Source organism: Coenobita brevimanus, chromosome 93 (genome assembly GCF_032717465.1).
Source record: "Coenobita brevimanus isolate Jiangsu-jjx chromosome 93, ASM3271746v2, whole genome shotgun sequence".
NCBI classification, from domain to species: domain Eukaryota; kingdom Metazoa; phylum Arthropoda; class Malacostraca; order Decapoda; family Coenobitidae; genus Coenobita; species Coenobita brevimanus.
Window position 1 is genome coordinate 62,565,071 of NC_137046.1, and position 17,341 is coordinate 62,582,411.

At 40.8% G+C, this 17,341-nt stretch overlaps 1 protein-coding gene across 1 annotated transcript in view; it reads left to right on the top strand.

Moving 5' to 3' along the window:
* The first annotated feature begins 10,944 nt into the window (after positions 1–10,944).
* LOC145412463 (carbohydrate sulfotransferase 14-like) overlaps positions 10,945–17,341 on the top strand; it is an 18,977-nt gene continuing 12,580 nt past the window's right edge. The window contains exons 1-2 of the mRNA XM_080282348.1: positions 10,945–11,064; positions 16,971–17,075. Coding sequence (XP_080138474.1) covers positions 10,945–11,064; positions 16,971–17,075 — 225 coding nt within the window. The remainder of the gene's footprint in view (positions 11,065–16,970; positions 17,076–17,341) is intronic.

Here is a 17,341-nt window from a genome sequence, read left to right on the forward strand (position 1 = left end):
CGTATGTTATTTTTCAATACAACAATGTTTAAATGTTACTACTTGAATGTAGCTATTGACGTTTTCACTTCGTTTTCAGTGGCGGGCTGTTATTGGCTGGTGAGGTTGGACAGAGAGAAGTTCAGCTGGTAGAAAGTAACTGGTCATTTTACTGAGAACAACTCGTGCTGGAGTATGTGGTAAGTTATAGTATCTGTCTTTGTATATTACTTACACATTTATCATTGGATGCATTGACATTTTTTAGTTATTTCCAGTGGCTGTACATGATAAACCTGTGTACTTTATTCTGACACTAGGCGGTAGGATATTTTGTGGGAGTAAACCGACGATAACTTCCTCAGAAACTGCTTAGTGCGGATCTCCGTTCCATATTTTTCTCTTGCGGATTTCATGTAACTGTTTATTATACTATTCCATTTAATTGTAGATTTAATACCCCACAAAACTGGGAGACAGAATAAGGTCAAGGCTACTAGTGTCATGTCTGTGGCTTATCGGTTCCTTGTTCATAACTTCGAACATCGTCTTAATCTAATGGGGATAGTTTTATTTCCTTTTAGCGCTTCAGGCTTCTTTGCTGATTTTAGTCTTCAACTCAAAGCATATGTTCACTTAAAAACTGGACAGTATTGATATATAATTCCGCCAACTTATTTTTGCCTAGGTTAGAGGTTCTGGTATGAACCAGTCGATGGTGAACATGGCCGGAGTGGATTAACGTCGAGCAATCAGATCGAGTGGGCAGATCGAGTAGATACTGCACTTCAGTTTGCACGCATTATGCAATTGTATATACATCTGAGATTAGTAAAATACAAACTGTCTTATAATTCTCAAGTCCATCCACGTAATGTGCCATACACAGATTAAGTATATACCTAAAGTGAAAATAAACTTAATAGTCAGTTTACTACAACACGATACAAACGAAATCGGGTGCAGTACGCAAGTTGGCTCATGCAGAACAGCCCCAATAAGCGACTGAAATACAGAATAAGAAAAGCATAGTGAACAATGTTATATAGAAGCATTAAAAACCGTTAACTAGGACAATTTTCATCCACACTTTAACTGTCCATTGCTTCAAACTACCTTTGGAACGGGCAGAAACTACAACACTAGCGCGTTTATTCTACTAGCTCCCTATTCTGTTACGAAACTAGTTCCTATTTCAGTACTGCAATGGAATTTATTTGGTTTAAAAACCATTAGTTGGGTTTCTTCTGTGTGCATTTTTGACACTGCCAAGTCGCACAAGATTTATCTGTTAAATTATATTGTTCATCGGGCCTTTCGTTCCCGGAAGTGTAAATGAACTCCAGTGGGCTCCCTGACTATATGAAACCTATGTCGCTTGGCACTGCGTCGGGAGTGTTTGTAAAGATATTATTGACTGACTTTAGTAAGTGGTTTGTGAGAACTGGTATGTATGTATATGCACTTGAATGTCCACACGTACTTGCTGCTTCTATCTGTCTCTCTGTCTATCTGTCTATCTATCTATCCATCATGCTATCTATTATGATTTGTAATTATAATCTGGAGTCCTGACATATACACGCTACGTCTTCAATCCTGGCTGAAAGAATTAGAGGGTGTTAGTGTGGGTAGCACACACGTCTACATGTGTATTCTATTCACACGTACACACACACATGCTACTCTACATATTCTGTTCACACACATGGTACTCTGTATGTGTATTCTGTTAACACATACAAACACATACGCACACACACACTACCCTATGTCTGTCCTGGCCTGAGTATAAGTGTAGTCTATTCATAAACCCACACACATAAAAAACTACTCTGTGTGTCCTGGCCTTTGTGTGTATGCATGTGGATATCAGTCAAGTACACACGTTTGCATACACACACACACACACACACACACACACACACACACACACACACACACACACATACACACACACACTACTGTCCTGGCCTTTGTGTGTGCATGTGGGCATTACTCAAGTACACACAGCTTCAAGCGCACACGAACACACACACACACACACAAAACCACGTCCACCTCGTGCGATACTTGACTTTGGAAGGACCGACCAACAAAAGACCGCAATGCATAAACCACTTTGACAATGCAGTAAATTTAGGCGTTTCGACAGGGACCAAGACTTTTACGAGAGAGTGAAATAGGGAGAGAAAGACTGAAGCCAAGACGTAGGTCACAGAATCAGATGGGAGGAGGGGGTTGTGTTTATAACGTTGTCTGAATCTTATTTTAGGCCAGTCTCGCCTAACCTATCTATATTTGCTCGAACTGAACCTGGCCTAACCTCGAGTGACCTAATTCAATCTAAAATAACCCAAACTAATCTAACTTAACCTCACCTAACCCAGTCTAATTGTATTTAACCTCACTTTCTCACGTAACCTCCCCATACCTAAACTAACTAATTCTGATGCAGCCTAACCGCATCTAACCCTGCCTAATCCTACCCAGTCTCACTTAACCATACCATACCCGATCTAACGAAACCCACTCAAGCCTCAAATGACCTAATCCAACCGAACCTAACCCAGCCTAACCCAACCCAATAGAACCCGACCCAAAATATATCAAAACCGAGCTATTCTAAAGCAGTCTAACCTAATCCGTCTATATCTAGTTGATCTGAACCCAACCGAACCAAAAATTATCTAATCAGACCAAACCCTGCCCAAAGTGACCTAACCTAACTTTCGGTCGCCCATAAAATCGCTATATAAGAAATTATGCTCTCTGAAAGTCTACGGGTGTAACAGTCCAAGTTTCGCCGGTTCTGTGTACAAGAAGATGGTGTGTCTGTCTATGTGTGTGTGTATCTGTGTGTGTGTGTGTGTGTGTGTGTGTGTGTGTGTGTGTGTGTGTGTGTGTGTGTGTGTGTGTGTGTGTGTGTCTGTTTATGTGTGTGTTTACGGTGTGTGAGTTGTGTTCTGTAAAGAAAAATTTATACTCTCTCTCTCTCTCCCTCTCTCTCTCTCTCTCTCTCTCTCTCTCTCTCTCTCTCTCTCTCTATATATATATATATACCTTTGGTGAGTGTAGCCTATACACTGTATATACACTGTATATGGCTAGTGAGGGAGTGATCGCCCTCTACCTACACAGATCAAAAGCCCTCGGGAGCAGGGGGGTGGTTGCTTTCTCAGGCAGAGGAACTCCTTAAGAGTGAAATGGCTGGGAAACATGCCGGCACGTGACTGGCTACAGCATAGCTGGGTCTTTCGGGTGTGGGCAATCAGGCAAGTTAGCTGCCTACTGCGACTGCAACACAGTGGCGAGGTGTTCAGGAAGTTAGCCAAAGAAACCTTGATGGACTCTGAAAGAACAATAATGGCCCCCAGTCCCGTGCAGCCCTTAAATGGGCAGGGGGTGCTAAGAATCTCACGGTTGCCTCAATTACAATCTAATTCCTTTGTCAATGCAAAAAATACAATTAAAATTGGTAACTGGAATGTGAGAACGCTAAATCATGACGGTAAAATCGATGAGTTAGTGAAGGTTTTTCAAAATTACGGACTTGATATTTGTGCTCTGACAGAAACTAGATTAACTGGAGTCGATAAGTTGGATTTGGAGGATGGTATACGTTTATTGATATCTGGTCGACAGGACGGAATGCATTATCAGGGAGTAGGATTGTTGCTGGGTTGTAAGGCAAATAAGGCTTTATGTGAGTGGGATCCTATAGATGAGCGATTGTTATACGCACGGTTTAAATCAAATCATGGCAACATCAGTCTGTTTGTGTGTTATGCACCTACTAATGATGCACTCGATGAAAGGAAAGACACATTTTATGAAAAGTTGCAAGAAGGAGTAGGAAGGGTACCTAGACATGATGTTTTGATCTGCGTTGGAGACTTTAATGCAGTAATGGGCTGTTCAAATGAGGGATTTGAGGCATGTATGGGTAAGATGGGAGTTGGTAGTAGGATGAGTGAAAACGGAGTGAGGTTTGGAAGCTTCTGTCTAGCAAATGACTTAGTCATCGGGGGCACACTCTTTCAGCATTGCAATATACACAAGACAACTTGGGTGTCGCCGTGTGGAAAATATAAAAATCAGATTGATCACATCGCTATCAGTAGGAGGCATAGAAGTTCTCTGCTAGATGTTCATGTTAAACGGGGAGCGGATATTGGTAGTGACCATCAACTCAGCATTGCAAAAATAAGGTTTAAACTTAAAAATCAGAAGAAGGAAAAATCTGGTGCTGGTAGATACGATATTGTTAAACTTAGAAGGGAAGGAGAAGAAAAGGAGGAATTCAGATTAGAATGCAGAAATAGGTTTTTGGTGTTGGAAACGTTGGAAGAGGGGGAGAGAAGTGTAGATGAGATGTGGGAGGATGTGAACAAAGTTTTGCATGAGACTGCTGAATGTACGATTGGAAGGAGACATAGATTCAGGAGAAAGAAATGGATATCAGAGGAAACGTGGGATATGATAAAAAAGAGAGGTGAGGCTAAATTGAGGAGTGAGATGCAATGCGTTGATGAACGAGAGATTGAATTAGCAAGAGCTGCGTACTGGAGTTTGAATTCAGAAGTAAGAAGGTTAGCTAGGAGAGATAAAAGAAGATGTGTGGATGAAAAGGTTGCAGAGACTGAAATCTTAATAAACAAAAATGATGGACAGAGTCAAAGAATAGCATATGAATCGATTAGAGAACTGAGTGGTAATGCAGGTAAACGCAAGGAAATACCAGTTAGAGACAGGGAAGGAAATTTATTGACCAAAGATGGAGATATTAAAAACAGATGGAAAGAGCATTTTGAGACAGTTCTTAATAGACCAATACCACCAGAAGAGGATATACCGTCTGCTCAGGAAGATTTAAATATAGAAACAGGAGAGTTGAGGCTTACAGAAGTGGAGAAAGCAGTAAAACAGTTAAAGAATAATAAGGCACCAGGGGAGGATGGTTTATTTCCGGAAATGTTTAAAGTGGAGGGGGATAGATTAATAATGATCTTGACTAAGCTATTCAATAAGATATGGGTGACGGGGTTACTACCATCAGTTTGGAAGAATGGTGTAATTGTTAAAGTTCCGAAGAAGGGAAACCTTAGTGAATGTGGTAATTGGAGGGGAATCTCTTTGTCACCAATAGCTTTGAAAGTTTTCAGTAGAGTGTTGTTAAATAGGTTGGAGCCGGTGGTTGAGGGTATTCTGAGGGATGAACAGGCTGGTTTTAGAAAGGGACGTGGTTGCAATGATCAGATCTTTATAGTCAGGCATTTGATGCAGCAAGTTAATGAAATGAGAGTACCGTTAAGTCTTTGTTTTGTTGATTTTGAAAAGGCTTTTGATAGTGTTTCGAGAGAGACTATGGGGAAGATCATGAGACATTATGGGATACCAGAGGAGTTTGTGAGGGTCATTATGAACATGCATGAGGACACATTTTGTAAAGTGATGGTTGATGGTTGTCTGAGTGATTCGTTTGAAGTCAAGTCCGGAGTAATTCAAGGTGGTGTTCTATCGCCTTTACTATTTATATTGGTCATTGATTACATTATGAAACGCGTTGGAACAGAAACCGGTGCAGGTATACTTTGGAGAGAGAACAGGAAACTTTTGGATTTAGATTATGCAGATGATATAGTTTTGATTTGTGATGGGCCAGAAGAGATGCAGAGAGTGTTGGACTGTTTGGTGAGTGAAGGTCGCAAGGTGGGTTTGGTTATTAATTGTGGAAAAACTGAAATAATCAATATGAATATGGAAAATGCGCAGGAATGTGTAATTGGAGGTATGGTTGTAAAGCAAGTTGATAGGTTTAAATATTTAGGTACTTATTTAGCCAAGGATGGTTCTTTGAACTTTGAATTCGAGGAAAGGTTAAAGAAGGCTAATCAGGCAATGGGAATGCTTAAAAATATTTGGAATAATAACAATTTCTCTGTGCATACAAAAATCAAACTTTATAAGGTAATGGTTAGGAGTATCTTAATTTATGGACACGAGTCTTGGTACAGCACAGTGACCATGGAAAATAAATTCTTGGTGTTTGAAAATAAAGCACTTAGAAGAATATTAGGAGTTAAGTGGTGGGAAAGGATACCAAATAGTAGAATTAGAGAAATAACGGGAGTGCAGCCGATCGATGAATATGTTAGATTCTCACAATGGAAGTGGCTGGGACATGTGTATAGGAGACAGGGAATAGTACGAGGTACACCAGGGTGGGTGGTACTTGGTAGGAGAGGTAGAGGAAGGCCAAAAGAGACGTGGGTGAGGACAATGAGACGGGAAGCTGGAGATGAGTGTTGGGGAGATCTTGAGGAGTTAGCACAAGATAGGATGTGGTGGTGTGAGTTCATCGAGGCCCTATGCATCCCCGAGGGTGCCACAGGAAATGATTGATCATCATCAGTGCTAACCTGTAACAAAAGAACGACGGTAATTTGATAGTCGTTCAAAAGATGCAGAGAAGTGATGGTCTTACTCTTGAACAGGAGAATTAATCTGCAAGGACTCGTTTAGAATCGATAAAAAAAAAAAAAATCAATTGATATTTTAACTTGAACTCCAGCGTTGGACACCTTCATATGGTGACACCAATATGGCTGGGCAACTCGCCTAAACTGGGGAAAGTTCGGGGGAAACAACTTTAATGAAATGTTCAGATGTATTTAAAATGTAAGACGCTAGAAATAAATGCAGAACAAGAACATAAATGGGCATCAACAAATGAAGAACCAGATCAAAATGAGATCCCGAAATAAGAGGGAACTGGATACATCAGTTAAGCAAAAAACGTGAGGTGGTGGGCTTGCATGTCAATAACAACACACTGCATCTCGCCCATCCGCACCTACCTACACTTGTCCATTTCATAGCTCCATTCTTGCTTCCACCCAGTGATTTTATTCAGATGGAGAGGCTTCGTATGGCAAAAGGGCTAATTGATTTTGCTTCTATTCCGCTACCAAATGCTTCTTTAAAGTCTGGTAGTACCGCCAGACGATTTCCTTTAGCTAGGGGATGCTGTCGTCAACTCTAGCTCGGTGGTCTGTTTTATATATTTTCTACCGCCAAATGATGATTGTTGAGAAAGCTGGTGACTCAGTGCGATGTGTTGGTAAATGGAGAAAGTCTGGAAGCAGTGGAAGAGCTTTAGTACTTAGGTGCAATGAAAGAAGTGGAAGTAGCGTGACTCAAGGTAATGATGTGGCTGGTGAGAGGAAAGCCTTGGTATGGTACAGAGAGTACAGAGGCTGCAAGAATATATAACATGAGAGTGCATCAGTGTCCACAGTAACGTATGATGGCGAGACATTGGAAGATGATGATTATTAAAAAAAAAAAAAAATTGAAGTGTTCAGGAATGTCTGTGGTTGTGTAGGTTGGATATTAAATGTAGAAATCATAACAGATGCTGAGTAAGGAAGTCTGTTGAGGAGAGGATTGAAGAGTGTATTTAGATAGTATGGTCACTCATCAAACTCTTTTATTCAGTTTAAGAGAGCTTCGTTGCCAAGTGGCTTATGGGATCTCTATCTAGCCCCTCCAGTTCGAGATGTCTTCCCAAATGTGGAATAACAAGAATGAAATAAGATTAACAGGGTAGGATTTATACATGGCGAGGTCCTAAGCTATGGGAAGCTGTAGAGGCCAAATACGCAACTGTCAGCAAAGAATGAGGCTGTGTAACAAATGAACTTTACAAGAATGCCGCCAAGATGCATAACAAGTTCATGCAGCGTGGGTGATTTAGATTACTTCATTACTTAAATACTGTATAAACTATAATAAAGCTAACAAACAAAGAAAATGAGTGGCCCCTTCAGAATGCGAGTCTCTGAGCTGTCGCGTATTTTGCTTTTGCCTAAATCCAGTCCTGACGATTATACGCCCTCTGACTGAAGGGGTACACCATGCTACGCTAAATACGCATAAATTGTCTGGGTACGACATGTTTCAAAATATTGCTAGCACTCGGACTGCTAAGGCTTTATCACAACTCATAAAATACTATAGCATTAGCTGGAACAAAACACAAGAGTTGTCCGGACTATGAGAGGGTTCGTGGTGACAGACTTAACATTCAGGCTCGTATGGCTCACCGTGAGTTGAATTAAAATCATCTGGTGGCAACTGGAGTAAAATACACGCCATGAGACGGTTTAGCAATATGGGTGGTATGCTGTGGGAAGAGGATCTCGTTACTGATGTCTAACTGGAGGCTTCCTTCCCTCATGTACGCTCAGTGAAGAAGAATTTACGCACAACACGAAGGAAGACAAATACACTTAACCTGACCAGATGACATTAATGGCTAAGAATGTGGAAGGCCTTGATAGTAAGTCTTCTGGTAACTTTTTTTTTTTTTTTTTATGCCACAGACGACTCCATTATGAACTGGAGTAATATACTTTGTCTGGGGCTGACATTTACGGTTACGATCAATTCACTCATTTATAGTAATAATAATAACAATAATAATAATAATAATAATAATAATAATAACAACAATAATAATAATAATAATAATAATAATAATATTATTATTATTATTATTTTGAAGGGGGGATGATAAGGAAAGGAGAGTGCAGAAATTTTCCATGTCACATTTCTTTCTTCAAGAACAATTCCTAATTAGGAGAGCCAGTTCACCGTAAACCGACGCGAATCTAGGCTCAGAATTTCAGCCGTAAGTGGAGCTGTATGCTTCTGCACGCCGTATGTAGTTCACTCTGGGAGTAAAAAAAAAAAAAAAAAAAAGATTCCGTCTCGCTAGCTAACCTCGACCTCTTCACCTTTGTTGAGATAACCTTCGACTACCCTCACATCTTCCCTTCATTGTTCACAGACCTTCTGTGAGGATACGAGCGACCAGTGTCCATGTTCTATTTTCCTCATTCTTGCCACTATGTATCTGCCATTCTCTTACCATACCCACTGCAACCTCTGGGGTGTAGGTGGAAGGTGTGGGGAAAGGGGAGTAAATGGTGCCTAGTGGTGGGCGTGTTCTTACTTTACGTTGATATATAATTATGTAGGCGTGTGTGCATCTGATTGATGTCCCATGGTTCAGATAAGGCAGGTATCGTATCTTTTCCTTCAGTCACTCACCCCATGCAGCAGAAAAGTATGTTCAGCCCACCTGAGCTACGGATAGGCGTTCGCGTCACAGCAGCTGGCAACTCGAATGCGTCAGTGTATGATGTTGCTCTCTTGAGTACTAAGGTTGCCAGTGTAGCGCTTTCGGCACCAGATAGGCACATTCACATTTATCTAGCGGCAAGTTTTGAAACCTTTAGTTATGGATCTAGCGCTAATTCAGACATTTTTATTCAGTATTATAGGAATGTCTTGAGGGTTATAGCATTGTTACTGGCCATCTCTGGAGTTTTGTGCAGGCAGGCTACCTAGCGACATTCTAGCTTCTTCTAATATGACATTCTCGTAATGGCACAAGAGATTACGCAGCAACTCTTCCTTGGTGATTTATTTTGTGCATTGATCCTAAAAATTATCTTGTTTGCTGTCTGTAACTATATCTGTCATATCGGCATAAACTGCACCAGTAGTTTACATGAAGGTAGTAAGGTGTTAAGTGGAAAATAAATCACTGAGGAAGGGCTAAACCTAAATTTCTTAGACTAATGAAAATATAACCCATAGCCCTGTGTTTATTGCAAAGGGAGACATCATAGCACTTCATTACCGGTTTATTTTTGCATATAAGGCTGCTTGGCATCTTTTCTTATCAGTTTATTTCTGTATTAGGCACGTCCTTATTCTCTTGTTTGTTACATATCCAATCTATACCGGCAGCAGAAGAATATATATTGTTTTGAAGAAAATACTGAGGTGTAATACTCAAGACTCATCGACAAGAAACAGGTGCTAGTAATTCTTCCAAAAGCTGACGAGAATACGGGTCCTGCAACAATGTGTAGCGACCAGTGGTGTACCCGGGAGTGACGCTGACCTTCTCCCTTCCTCTCAAGCCTGAACCTGGCTTCATTCTCGCGTTGTGATTCCTGGGGGTGAGACGTACGTTGCTCTTCTGGCTTTGAGGGGGTGGAGTGATGGGTGATGCCGCATTCTGGCCGAGTGATTGTGAAGCCTCCTGAAGCCCAAACTTTCCTTGGATTATTTAACGCATTTATATATCGCTACTGATGGGTGACCCTGCATTCTGACCAAGTGATGGTGAAGCCTCCTGAAATTCAGCCTTTTCCTTTGGTGATATTATTCAAGTGACTTAAATACCGCTGCTCTCCGACATGCGAGGGAGATGGTGTTATCAAAGTGCATGCTTCCTCTCCAGGACACTGAGTCCTTCATCCACTCCGAGAATAAGAAAACCTGCCGGATGACGACAAGCTTAGCGACCACATTTAGGAGAGTAATTCCCCATCTAACATAATTCAATTAACAGAGCAATTGCAGTGTTTTTTCTTGGCGACACTGTAACTGTTAAAATACCACGCACTTAGGTCATTAAAAAAATACTTAAGATGATCGAGTTGCTGTTTCTACTTTGGTAAAATGAAATTGTCTCAAAGTACAGATTATTGTAATATTTCATCCACGGAAGTTTTAACTACCCTTTGAGAGAACACCTGTGTCATTCATGTACAAAATGAAAACCCTGTGCTCTAGAACATAACACTCACGCATCTACTATTACATCCCCTGCCTGATAACCACAGTAGGCATTTCGCAGCCAAGAGGTTAATTCGTGTTAATTCGTGATAGTGTATTCGAGACTTCCCGTCAGCCCCCTGCCTGCTTGCCAGTGCTCCCTCGTAGTAGTGTGTGAGACTCCCCTCGCCCCGCCCCCTCATGTGCTAATCAGTGATACTTCGTGGCAGTGTATTAGTGAGATCCCTTCCACCCCCTCCCCCCGCCCCCCCCTTGAACTACGCCTCCCCCCCCCCCTCGCGCTTACTAGCCAGTGTGATGTCAAGCATGACAGGATACAGTGGGCTGAGGCGGATCCTGCCTTCAGTCCTGCTTGCCCTCCTCCTCCTTAACCTCCTGCTTTTCCTACTCCGAGCTAGTCCAAACGACCCAGTGCCCTCCAGTCCTGTGAGTACCATCAAGACGGACAGCATCATCATCATCATTGTTACTAACTACTACTACTACTAATACCACTACTGCTACTACTGCTATTTTTATTATTTTTATTATGATTAGTGCCATCATCATCATTGTTACTAACATCTACTACTACTACTATATTTATATTATTATTTTTTTATTATTGCCATCATCATCATCATCATCATCATCATCATCCTTATTGTCACTTAAAAAAGAGAGGAAAAAAATTAGGTGATGTAGTCACAGCCAAATACTAATCTTCAGAATATCGATAAATAACGAGACGATGAACGATGACTTTCGAAACCCATTAATGTGATCTTCGGAGCCCAGTATATTTTTCAGAATAGTATGTAAGAGATAGTTGTTCAGTAAAAAAAAAAAAAAAAAAAAAAAAAAGTGGAGCTATATCATTGTCAGTAATTGTACGTGCCTGAAGCTTTAGCAAGGGAGTAATTTAACCTTTCACAACTACGAGCAAAGGTTTAAGTTGCCTTTTTTATGCCTTTTTCATTTTCTCCTTCATCATCATCATCTCCTCTTCCTCTCCTTCTCTTCCTCCTCCTCCTCCTCCTCCATCTTCTCTATCGTCTATTAACCTCTGCAATCCAATGACGTATTCTTGTAGTTTGCTCTTGCTACCACCAGACGATTTTCTGTTTGAATTTAGGAGTGATCTCTGGTATTGAAGGAATTAATGAAAGCTATATATAACCCCTCCCATTTCAAGTCTCTTCTAGGCTGGATAAAATCGTCTGGAGGAAGCAAGAATAATACAGAAAATGCGCAGTTGTAGTGAGGGGAAATTAAGCCCGGAGTTAATTACAAAAAAGTCCATTTGACACCTTCACTCCGATTACTTTTTTTTTCACTCATTTCACCTTAACTTGGCCCAGATTTTCGTCCTTTTGCAGCTTATTTCACGTACAATATGACAGTGACGGAAAAAGACATTGCTACTCCCTTACATTCTTTCCATAAAACTATTTCGTGACTGGCAGCATATACAAGTGTTAATGTATTCTTACAGCTCAGCATTCATGAAGGGGACATGTTAAATATAGGCCAAGTTAGAGTGGAAAGACAGTAATATCCAAGACGACTCGTTTCTCCCGATCGTCACTAAGGGTCATCGAATTGCATGCAACCGCGACTTAGTATGCATGTTGTTGAGGGTGAATCATTTCCGTCAAGTGAAAACAAACAACGGTACATTTGTTGTAGAATGAGGAAGAGAGTCATGTGAGCGTTCGTCTGACTGTTGGTTTAGGCTATCTGCTTATTAATACTGATAACCAGTAATATTGTTTGTTTACTCGATAGCAGGCCCCAAGCATCCAACACCTGGGCCCCGGTACTGAGTATAAGTCCTGGCCCCCCATCCCCCTAGTCTCCCTTCTGTCCTCCAAGTATCTTATTACTTTTTTTTTTTTTAACGCCCACAAACATATTCTTTTCGGTTGTTCACATTATTAGCAATTTCTGTAAAAATAACTACACAGAATATTAATCCTGGAGTGAAGTATCACACACTGACAATTTAATAATGTTACAGGAAGAATATTTTTGCTTGGCCTAACTAAAAAAAAAAAAAAAATCACTATGAAGAAATTGTAATAAACATAATGTGGTCTGCTTACAGAGGTTTACTGGTCTTGCAAAAATCATAGGCTATCAAGTTACTGTATCAGCTTCAAAACGCATTAATGTATATCTTCATTTTGGATATAGAACAGACAAAGAAGGCACATTGAAATTATCAATATAATAAAACAAAAATTGTAAACTACATGTGCAGTATTAACTTGAAGCTAAGACACTATGACAACTTTCAACAAATACACATTAAATTCAGTCAAAATAAACATCAAAATCAATTTCCTTATTATCGTGACTCATTTGTAATTTCACATTCCATGCCTTCTTGGCAGTAAACTCATATAAAGCGAACACTAAGTTTAATCATAATACTATATAAAATCAGTCTCCTTATATAGCGAATTATAATATCACCTTCCATGCCTTCTTTTGGTAGCAAACTATTTTAGAACAGAACTAAAATCAGTGCCTCTGGTAAGTGAGTTTTCAGTTGCTAAGAGCGACAGATGGGCAGGCGCTCTTGGCAGCGCCTTTAGGAATTTATAAAGGCCCTCTTACTGAAACTCCACTCAGCCTCTGCAACAATAACAGACAGTGTACAGAAAATTCGGATTGCAGTGCAAACTTCACTAAAAACTGGCCCAAGCTCCTTACTTTAAATTTCATTAAGTAAAGTAAGAGGGGCTAGTTCTGTATCTGAGAGAAATGTTGACCTAAATATTTTCTTCAAGTCTAACATTTCTCTAATAAAGTTGCTTGAAAGATCTGAGGAGTATTTCTGGGATAGGCTCTTTGAGGTAGCTTCAAGTTCATCATTTTCCAAAGTTACATAGTTTAACAGTGACCTAAAAATCGCACATATACCTTTCACTTCCTGAAATCTGTGTTCCAGATCGGTAACAGTACAATAGAATACATTAACCCTGAAAGTGCACACCATATCTTGATTCATTGATCAATGACTTGGCACTTTCACTTGATGCATCAGTAACATCCACTACTTCGTCTTGAAATCGTTCATGCTTCCTTTCTTTCTTTTCTGGAAACTTGAGTGAAATTCCCATGCTGGTTGCAACTTGACGAGCTTCTGTCAATATGCGTAGCCACTTAACGGTATATCTCAGCTGCCTTATTTCCATACAGAGATGAGAGATGAGAGACGTTTCAGTTTCAAGTGATCTCTAAAGCCAACAAAAGCAGTGAAGAAATATCCCAAGCAAAAGAGAATATTACAAAATCTAATCCAGCGAGAATAATTACAATATCTCCTAAGCCAGCCAGAGTGGATATGAAGTCTAAGCCAGCGAGAATGTTACGGTATCTCCTGTGCCAACTAGGACAGTCACGAAATCTAAGCCAGCGACGACAGTTACGAAATCTCCTTGGTCAGCATGAGCAGTTACGAAATCTAAGCCAGCGAGAATAGTTACGAAATATCTCATGACAGCGAGAATACTTACGAAATTTTAGCCAACGAGAATAAAGTCCATTATGTGTGGTCATCGCAATTTACTGAAGCACCCGCAACATTCTTCCATTACCTGACGTTCCAAGAGGCACTTATAAACTTTCACCCCACGATTCTGTTTCTTTATATGGCCTTTCCCAGCCACAGACTGCTTGCCATAGGACTTCTTCTTTTACCTCACCTCTGCTTACCAAAGAACCTCATCTTCTAGCTAGACTCTGCTTACTAAAGGGTCTCTTCTACCCCAATTCTGCTTACCAAAGGGCCTCTTCTATGCCAGCTCTGCTTACTGAGGGGCCTTTTCTACCCCAGCTCGACATACTAAAAAGGTCTTTTCTACCTAACTCTGCACACTAAAGGGATCTTCTTCCACCTAGAAATTCTGACTGCCATCGGTACTCTGCTTCCACCTAGAGTCTCTGTTTTCTATAGGCTTTCTTCCACGTGGACTGTGCTTACTGAAGAGCCTCATCTTCCACCTAGAGATGATGTTTACTATAGGATCACTTCCATTTATAGATCCTGTTTTTTATATGGTCTTTTCTTCCAACTGAAACTTTACTACAGGATGTCTCCTTCCACCTAGAGACCCTATTCATATTATATAAGGTCTCTTCTCCAATCTGAGGGACTCTCTTTAGGACCCATTCCTGCACCTAAAGACTTTGTTTACAATGCAGCCTTTTCCTCCACGTACAGGATGTTTACTGTTCACAAGACCTTTGTTTCTAACCAAAGTCACCGTTTTCTGTAGGTTTTCTGCCTCTCTTACATGTGACTCTACCCTCCATTCCTTATCAACGCTCTTGTCTTATCAGCGCTGTTATTTCATTATTAACCCTCACCTTTCTCTATCAGGACCTGCCCTTCCCATTCTCAACTTCCCTGCTTCATTTGCAACGCTAACCTTTCATCCTCAACTCTCTCTTTCCTTTTCAACGGTCCAGTTTCTTTCTCATCGCCATACTTTCATTCTCAATGCTCCCCTTTCCTTAGAAACATCTTGCTTTCCTTCTCAGCGGTTTCATTTCCTTCTCATTGCCCTCATTTCTTGCGTGGCTCATCTCCGACCTTGCCATCTCACTCTTGCAATAGTTTCTTCCCCTTCACCACTCACGCGTGTTCCTCATTTCAGCCGGTAAACAAGACCTGGTGAACTGCTTTCTCTCTCTCCCTTGCGAAACAGCCTCGGCTATAGGCCCTTATTCTTGTTAGCTAGGAGGATTTGTAGCGCTTCTTATTTGTGCTGTATTTTGCACACTTATTGCTGGTACGGTAGTATTCCTTTCCATGTTAGTTTTACATTTTTGATATCGACATTGAGTGCATAATAACATCTTCCTATGTATAATCCAGTTCTATACTGCTCAATCAGGAGCGCAGGGGCCTCGGGCTAGGCTACTTATTTAAAACATTTACGTCTAGCAACCAGTCTTTTTTTCTTGATTGACGTTATGTGATCAGTACGAGTAAACCTTAGCCAACCTTCAGATGCAAGCCGTTATAGACCACATCTGGTTGGGGTATATTAACTTACTAAACCACCAGGCGTCCCTTTGGTTATATGGTTACCACCCAGCATCGTAACTGGATTCCTGAACTACAAGAAACCTTCTAACTTGATACAGTACTTAGTTTAGGGTCAAATTAAAGTAGCAACACACCAAGCGGGTGAATGGTGGACACCCCCATTTATCAAGATATCAGTTTATCAGAAACAGAAATGTACCAATAAGGAAGAGGTATTAGGCAGCCTCCTTAACCGACGAGATAATAGGCTTAGATTCCTGGTGACGACAAGAATAAAGCTATTAAAACCACTTAGCTAAATGACTTAAGAAGAAATATGCAGGTATCTTTTGAACTAGTGTACAGAACAAAACTTACTATAATCCCACCAAGTTGAGTACTCATTCAGTCGGTGGCATTCCTAACAGTACATATATTATTCCCTAAATAGTCATACGTCATTAAAGTAGTTTCATTTAAGCTTTGAGTTTAACCAAGAGTTATAATTACTATCTAGGGAACGGATGACGGTACCAAATTTAAGCATGTATAGAAATAGATTAATCGTCGCAGAATCAGGTGCAAAAGAAAATGTGAACGATACTATAGATCATCAAGTTTTTGTCGGGAAAACATAAATGAAGTGACTCCAGAATCAAAGTTCAGTATATCATTACCTGAATGTGTTGTCCAGAAAGCATGTATCTGTCTGTCTGTCTGTCTGTCTGTCTGTCTGTCTCTTCTCCCCAATTTTTTTTTTTTTTTTGAAGTAGAGAGCGGCCATGGTGACCCCGTAAGAACACCACTGTTTTTAGGACATTCTAACATTGTATTTGTCTTTCCCATTCTAGTCAGGGATGTTTGCCATGATACCTAGCTTTCTCCGTATAACTGGGACTGCAAACTGAGGGAAGATGGTACCTCAGTTTTCTAGGTAGCAGAGTAAATTTGATGGGTAATTTTTCTACTTTGTATGAAACGCACGCGCGCGCGCACACACGCACGCACGCACGCACACACACACACACACACACACACACACACACACACACACACACACACACACACACACACACACACACACACACACACACACACACACACACACCTATGTCATTTGTACGAGTATTACATCCGTGCTAATACCTTAGGATTAAGCCAGGAGTGCACCCTAGTAGTGACGAGGTAAAGGAATGCCATACCCTTACTCTACCTGTTCGAATAGTCTCCCCTGAAGTGAAAAGAAGCCTTCGGAAGCAGCAATATTAAATAAGTAACACCACCTGTCTACATTCATTACTCTCTTCCTCAGGTATCTCTCCCACTGGCTCTCTCCCCATCGCTTACTCCGGATTCCTCGCCGACGGAACATGTGACTGTGAGGGAGAATGATGATGAGGTGCTCCGTGAGACTGAGGTGAGGAGGAACTGTAATCAATGAGTGAAATGTCATCTCTTGTAACTATACTTATTTCCTTCCGTATCTCCCAGTATATAGTCCCCTGCTTTATTATATCGATTCCTGCTTCGCCTTCATCGACAGCATTCCCTAAAGTCATTGGGCTTGTACTGAATTGTAAAGAAAAAAAGATCTGGATGTTGATGATACTGTCAAAGTCTAATCATGGGGCAGGCAGGGACTTTTCAGAAAAATCCTTCTCGCAGCTCCATACTAGCTGCTTT